This window comes from Venturia canescens, chromosome 2 (genome assembly GCF_019457755.1).
Source record: "Venturia canescens isolate UGA chromosome 2, ASM1945775v1, whole genome shotgun sequence".
NCBI lineage: Eukaryota > Metazoa > Arthropoda > Insecta > Hymenoptera > Ichneumonidae > Venturia > Venturia canescens.
This window is the reverse complement of record NC_057422.1, coordinates 24,066,226-24,073,113: the sequence shown is the minus strand read 5'-3', so window position 1 is coordinate 24,073,113 and position 6,888 is coordinate 24,066,226. Positions and strand designations below refer to the sequence as shown.

Here is a 6,888-nt window from a genome sequence, read left to right as displayed (position 1 = left end):
GGCGGGGAATACAATCACGTTGAATTCAAATACGAATAATCAATTGAAATTTTCTCGATGTATTCTTATGTGAAATAATAACCACGATTATATGTAAAGCAATGTCAACAGAACGTTACTTTTTGCAATAAATATATTTATTCTTCATATGAAAATAAATTTTTGTATGAACTGAATTATTATACATTTCAAGAAAAAATTGAAAAAAGAATTTGATGTGGAGACAGTCACAGATCTAATTTTTCAAAATAATATCCTTCTTCGTTTTTCATTAATCTTCCAACCACATCGTTGAAGATTATGACGTTGCTCGATATACGGGAGCCAGCCATCTCCGCCACGTGGATGGTGATACGCACAGCGTCCAACAAAGCGTCTAGATCTGGACAACCCTCCACCCATTCGCGTAAGAGGGCAACCGATATTGTCCTCGGTGATTCCATTTTTCTGACAAATTCGAATGCAATTAGAATAATTCCAAAATACTAACCCTATTAGGTGTAATTTTTTGAAGGAATATCTCCTGGTGTGTGAGTTGGGATCGTGGATGGAAGTGTATTGCCGGGTGAAGAAAAATAAAGAACTTGAAAGCGAAGGAATTTCGTGTAAAAAAGTTAACAAAAATATCACAGATTTTATTCCTTGAAGAGTTCACAATGTTTTCTCGAAGATTCCGCAGGTGGCCAAGATGGCGGCGAAGCGTTCGAAGAAAGCCGGTTGGCGAAAGAATTCCGAAGTTAGAACCAAAGAAAACCACTAAGAAACAACCGAAAATAACTTGAAGGGAACGTTTCAACAACGCGGGCGTAAATCGCGAAATTAAGCCGGACACTTCAAGAAATTTTGATGAACAGAAAACCACGAAGAGAATTTAGAATTTAGGAAAATATACCAAAGCACGTGGCGTCTTGCGCAACGTCCCGAGTAGAAGAGAGAGAAGAAAGCGCCGGCAACTACCGGCACGCGAAGCACGAGGGAGGGGAGCGCGCGCAGAGGTGCACAGCACCGCCGAGCTCAAGCGAGAGACCGACCGTCGACTGAGGGCCTCCCACGAGAGAACGGCGAACTATGCCCTTTTCTGAACACACTCCCCGCCTTCGGCAACCGATGTTGTCGAAGAAATAACCGGAAGAATGCAGAGCTTTGAAATTGGCCGCTTGAAGGTGGATGACGCCGTGCGAAGTGTGACGACTCGGGTGAGTTCGTCTTCCCCTGGATGAAGTGAGACCACTCTGGCGAGCGGCCACTTTGAAGGCGGAAGTCGTTCGTCCGTGATGAGGACCAGGGAGCCAACCTGGATCTCGTTCCGAGGATGTCGCCACTTGGAAGTGGCTAAACCGTGTTGAAGATAGTCCGATGACCAGCGTTGCCAAATTTGCTGGAATCTCCGTTGAATTTGGGCCCAGCACGGAAGTTTTAGCTCCGGAGTTGAAGTGAGCGAAGGTTCCGGAACTGAATTTAGGGCCTCGCCGATGAGGAAGTGGCCAGGAGTCAGGGCAGAGAAGTCATCCGGATCGTCTGACATGGCGCCCAGCGGACGTGAATTTAGCACTGACTCGACTTGCGTAAGAAGGGTTGTAAATTCTTCATACGTAAGTGCTGAGTCCCCGATAACCCGTTGAAGGTGATGTTTTGCCGATTTGACGGCGGCCTCCCACTTTCCTCCCATGTGAGGAGCCGAGGGGGGATTGAAGGACCACCGAGTTCCGATGTTAGTCAGCGAAGAAATTATGTGTGGCATTTCTGCCGCACTTTCTTTGAAGAGTCCTTGAAGTTGGGCATCAGCTCCGATGAAGTTCGTCCCGCAATCGCTATAGAGCGTATGACAAATGCCTCGACGACTCGTGAACCGCCGAAAGGCAGCGATGAAGGCATCCGAAGTGTAGTCTGTCACCAGTTCCAAGTGAACAGCTGACGTTGAAAAACAAACGAAGACGGCCAGATATCCTTTGTATGTTTTCGTATTCCGGCCTCGCCATGTTTTTACTGTGAAGGGTCCGGCGTAATCAAGTCCGGTGTGAAGGAATGCCCGAGAAGGAGTAGCACGACTGATCGGAAGTTGCCCCATGAGCTGTTGAGCTCGAAGTCCTCGAAACCGAACGCATTTAGCGCAGCGAAGAATGAATGATCTTATTGGTGCTCGACCTCCGACGATCCAGTAATTGGAACGAAGGAGAGTCAAGGTCGATTGAGTTCCGCCGTGAAGAGTCTTGAGGTGCGCGTCAGCGATGACGAGCGTCGTGAATGTCGAATGACGTGGGAGGATAGCCGGATGTTTTGCTTCCAAGTTTAGACTGGAATGCTGCAGGCGTCCCCCGACGCGAAGGGTTCCATGCGAATCGATGAAGGGAGTCAAGGCCGACAGGAAATGACCCTGTGTCAAAAAATTTCCGTTTGAGATTGACCGAAGTTCCGCAGCGAAATGAGCCGATTGTATATGTAGTACCCAGAAGAGTCTTGCTTGTTCAAGATCGTCTGGAGTAAGCTGTATGTCCGTCCGAACCGGTGAGGAGCGCTTGAATCGATGAAGCGCCCGTTGACACATTGCCGTGATTCGAAGAAGTCGTGTCAATGAAGAATACCGATGAACAAGATCCCAAATCTCGCCTATTGGCTCGAGATTTGAAGTGAAGCTGAAGCCGGGCCGATGCTCAAGTGGAGCGTCCGTGGGAAAATTTAGTGGCTGTGCCGGCCAGTTTTCCGAAGTGTTCATTAGCCAAGTGGGACCGGACCACCAGAGAGAATGCTTGGACAACTGAAGAGGAGTCAGTCCTCGCGAAGCACAGTCCGCTGGGTTCTCCTTTCCCGAAATGAAGCGCCATTTCGCCGTTGAAGTCAGGTCTTGAATGAGTGAAACTCGATTCCGGACGAAGTCTTTCCAGCGAGCTGGTTGCGAAGAGACCCAGGTGAGAGTAACCGATGAATCCGTCCAGAGATAGACAGGCGCGCCGTTTAGGGGGAGCATTTTCTGGACGTATGAAATAAGCCGAGACAGAAGAAGAGCAGCCGAAAGCTCGAGGCGAGGAATACTCAGCCGTTTTAGAGGAGCTACTCTTGTCTTCGAAGAGATGAGCCTGACTGACGTCGAGCCGTCCGGAAAAGATGATCGAAGATAGACCACAGCAGCCATGGCGAGCTGCGAAGCGTCAGAAAACCCATGAAGCTCGACCGAGTCCGTTGGAGAAGAATGTAGCCACCGAGGAATCAAAATGAGGGGCAAATCGCTTAGACTTTCGCGAAATTGCCACCACCGAAATTGAAGTCGTTCCGGAAGAAGATCGTCCCACTGCAGTTTTGCGAGCCAGAGCTCCTGCATGAAGATCTTGGCAGTAATAATCACTGGAGAAATAAACCCAAGGGGATCGAATAATGAAGCAGTTTCCGAGAGTGCGATCCGTTTAGTGATTGCTGAGGAGAAGTTTGCCTGAAGATTGAACCGGAACACATCCTTGATTGGATCCCAGACTAGCCCCAAAAGCTTTGTCGTCGAATCCTCCGAATTAATCGAGACTGCTTCAGGTTGTAAGGCTGAAGAGTCAAGATGTTGAAGAACCGCTAGTGAATTCGAGGTCCATTTTTGAAGTGGAAGGCATCCGCGAGCACAAATTTGTTCTAGTTGAAGAGCAATGTCCCGAAGCTCTGATACAGAATCAGCTCCGCCGAAGATGTCGTCGACATATCGTCCCTTGGTTAGCGACGGAACGGCTAGAGGAAACTCTTGGCCTTCGTCTTCGACAAGTTGAAGCATGACCCGAATAGCCAGATAGGGGGCACAACTGAGGCCGTAAGTTACAGTCGTGAGTTTATAGCTGATCTGTTCGTTGTTAGGATTGTACCATAGAATCCGTTGGAAGTCTTGATCATCCGGGTGTAGAAGTATTTGCCGATACATTTTTGTAATGTCAGTAGCGAAGATGAACCGATGTTGCCGAATCCATAGAAGTACGTCCGAAATGTCCTATTGAAGTTTTGGCCCAGTATGGAGTATGTCGTTTAATGAAAAGCCGGTGTTGGTCTTGCACGACCCGTTGAAGACGACCCGAAGTTTTGTTGTGATGCTGTGCTCACGTACAACGCCGCGATGCGGAAGTATGAAGCACGGTTTCGTTGGTTTAACATCAGAAACCGGAGTCATATGATGAAAAGCTTCGTATTCTTGAAGAAAATCCGTGTACATTTGGCTGAGGTGCTCGTTTTCTGCCAACCGAGATCGAAGTCGCTGTAGGGATCTTGAAGCGGCCGAGTAAGAATCTCCTAGAACCGTCGAAGGTAACTTGAAGGGGAGCCGAACGGTGTACTGACCTGAAGCGTCGCGTGTGTGCGTTTCCCTGAAGTGTTGCTCACAGAAGTTTGTGTCCTCATCTGCAGAGGGAGCAGCGTCGGACGGGAGTTCTTCCAATTCCCAAAATTTGCGAAGTTGAAGGGACACGTCATCCTCGACGGACGTGTGATGAAGGGACGCCGGAGTGGTGCAAGTTTCCGAAATTGGCCCAAGTAATATCCAGCCGAACAACGTTCGTTGGGCGATTGGTTCATTAGGCAGGCCTTTGATTACTTCCGATTCGATGAGTTTGCCGTAGAAATCGGCACCAATGATGAGATCAATCGGCCGAGGTTGAAGAAAATCCGGATCGGCTAGTTGTAAGCCGTTGAGGTGATGCCAGGATTTCACTCTCGATGAGGTGAAAGAAGGAAGAGGCGTAGTTAACACCCTGAGAATGAACGCAGTGACCGAGAAGGAAGCCGATGAATCGTAAATAGATGACAGGTGAGCGGTGATTACTCCCCGCGTGCGTCCAGTTCGTTGGTTGCCGAGACTCAATACATTTAGAGAAGCCGCTTGACGCTTTAAATGCAAAGATTGCACTACGCGCTCTGAAATGAATGATAACGCCGAACCGGGGTCGATGAGGATCCGTACGTTAGAAGTGAAGCCGGCTGATGAAGAAATGAGTGCTAGGCAAGTTGCTAGAAGCACTGATGGCCGAGTGTATGAGGCAACGGTGGCGTTGGCTAACAATATGTTTGAAGAGTCCGGTGGAAGGCAGGAAGAAATAGAAGTGCCCGCTGAAAATGAACCGTTGGAGTGCGAAGTGTCCGTGATTACAGCTCCGTTTGAAGTATCCGACTGGTGACTCTGGAGGAGTCAAGCCTGAGGCTCAGTCGGCGATAAAGATGCCGACGGTTTCGGATGAGGAGCTCCGGAAGGTGGTGAAGGGGTAACCGATATTGATCCGGTGTGAATAAGTGTATGATGTTTGCCGCTGCATTCGGCGCATCGTCCGGTAACTTTGCAATTGACTGCAGAATGGGGGCCGAGGCAGTTGAAACATAGCCGTCGCTGTTCGGCTATCGTCCGACGCTCTTGAGGAGTCCGTTGCTTGAAGTTAGGGCACCTTGCAACGAAGTGCTGCCCTAAACAATAATGACAACATTGAGTTGCCGAACCACCCGGATTCAGAGGCTTCGTAGACGCCATGGCGGCTTTATGATCCACGGTTGTAGGGATGAGACCCTTTGAAGGGACCTGCGCTGTATATGCCTTGACGGCGCCCGATGACGAGGACATCCGTGAAGTGGCCGGTTTCGGGGGAGGCGTTGCGGTTGAAGACTGCCGAGAAGAGTACTGGGGCACACGAATCTCGATGCTCTCCAGAGCTCGAGCCCGAGTGTTGAGAAAATCTCGAAGTTGTTGAAGAGTTGCCGGTTCTTTTGCAGCGCCGAGCTTGACTTCCCATTGTTCACGAAGATGTTGATCCAATTTTGAAGCGACGATGTGCACCAAGATGCAGTCCCACGATTGAATGGGGACCTCCAGCGCTTGTAAGGCGTGGAGGACCTCAGACAATGTGTTGAGAAGGTTGTTGAGGGCTTTACCGGACCGAGTAGTAATATTCGGGATGCCAAGCAAGCAGTCGAGTTGAGCCGTAATGAGGAGACGCTTATTTTCATAGCGCTCGACGAGAATATCCCAAGCTGCAGCGAAGGAAGAGGACGAGATTGGAAGATTGGACACAAGTTGTGCTGCTTCTCCCTTCAGCGAAGTTCGAAGATAATGCATCTTTTCCACGGAGGTGATATACGTGTTCTCACCGACCATGGAAACGAACATGTCATGAAATTCCCGCCACTTAGAAAATTCTCCGGAGAAGGTTTTCAATTTGATTTCCGGAAGAGACCGACGAAGAGCAGCTTGACATTCGACGGCTGAAACATCGGCCAGAATTGCGCCGGTAGGCTCGGTGCGGTCGTAATGTTCCTTTATTGTAAGATAGGCTACTTTAGCCGTTTCGTATGCTTGAAGACATTGAGCCTCGACGGACTCCCTGAAGTACGCCTGCTCCTGAAGATTTTCGCAATTCATGTCGAGGAGGAGAGCATGTTCCGACTTGAAGCGCGTCCATTCGGCTTCTAAAAGCTCTAGGCGGGTTATTGCGAGAACTCGCGAAGTGTTACTGGTGGATGCCTCTTGGGCATTCTCAGCAAGACCGATTATGCACTGGAATGTGCTGTAGAGACCGGCGATACGGCGATCAACTTTGGCTTGAACCGTCGTCATGGCGAAAGAGTCGAGAAAATGTTCGAAGAAATGCCGAGACGGATTTTGAGAATCGCTGCGGAATCACTCGCAACAGCGTCCAAACTAGCGCGGCGAAATCGATCGAGAAGTCGTCCGATAACTCGCGGCGAAATCACTCGCGAAGCGTCCAAAAAGCGCGGCGAAATCACTCGCAACAGCGTCCGATAGCTTGCGGCGAAATCACTCGCGAAGCGTCCAAAAAGCGCGGCGAAATGACTCGCAATAGCGTCCGGTAAATCGCGGCGAAATCAATCGCGAAGCGTCCAAAAAGCGCGGCGAAATCACTCGCGAAGCGTCCGAGAAATCGC

At 49.6% G+C, this 6,888-nt stretch overlaps 2 protein-coding genes across 2 annotated transcripts; both read right to left on the bottom strand.

Moving 5' to 3' along the window:
- Positions 1-227: 227 nt before the first annotated feature.
- LOC122406300 (uncharacterized) lies at positions 228-3,892 on the bottom strand. The gene is made up of 2 exons (XM_043411695.1): positions 1,089-3,892; positions 228-447 (listed from the first exon to the last, which is right to left on the bottom strand). Exons 1-2 carry the CDS (start codon positions 3,890-3,892, stop codon positions 228-230), a joined length of 3,024 nt encoding a protein of 1,007 aa, XP_043267630.1.
- A 66-nt stretch (positions 3,893-3,958) lies between these two features.
- Positions 3,959-6,559, bottom strand: LOC122406299 (uncharacterized). Its single transcript, XM_043411694.1, has 2 exons — positions 5,153-6,559; positions 3,959-4,846 (listed from the first exon to the last, which is right to left on the bottom strand). The coding sequence occupies exons 1-2, from the start codon at positions 6,557-6,559 to the stop codon at positions 3,959-3,961; spliced, it is 2,295 nt and encodes a 764-aa protein (XP_043267629.1).
- Positions 6,560-6,888: the final 329 nt, after the last annotated feature.

What these genes read in the sequence shown, in the direction of transcription:
- LOC122406300 (XM_043411695.1), bottom strand. Translation starts at nt 3,892, where the DNA reads ATGTATCGGCAAATACTTCTACACCCGGATGATCAAGACTTCCAACGG. An exon ending in TCGGTTGCCGAAGGCGGGGA is followed by an intron (nt 448 to 1,088) that starts GTGTGTTCAGAA and finishes CGAATTTGTCAG; the next exon opens with AAAAATGGAATCACCGAGGA.
- LOC122406299 (XM_043411694.1), bottom strand. Translation starts at nt 6,559, where the DNA reads ATGACGACGGTTCAAGCCAAAGTTGATCGCCGTATCGCCGGTCTCTAC. An exon ending in TATCGCCGACTGAGCCTCAG is followed by an intron (nt 4,847 to 5,152) that starts GCTTGACTCCTC and finishes TTGCATTTAAAG; the next exon opens with CGTCAAGCGGCTTCTCTAAA.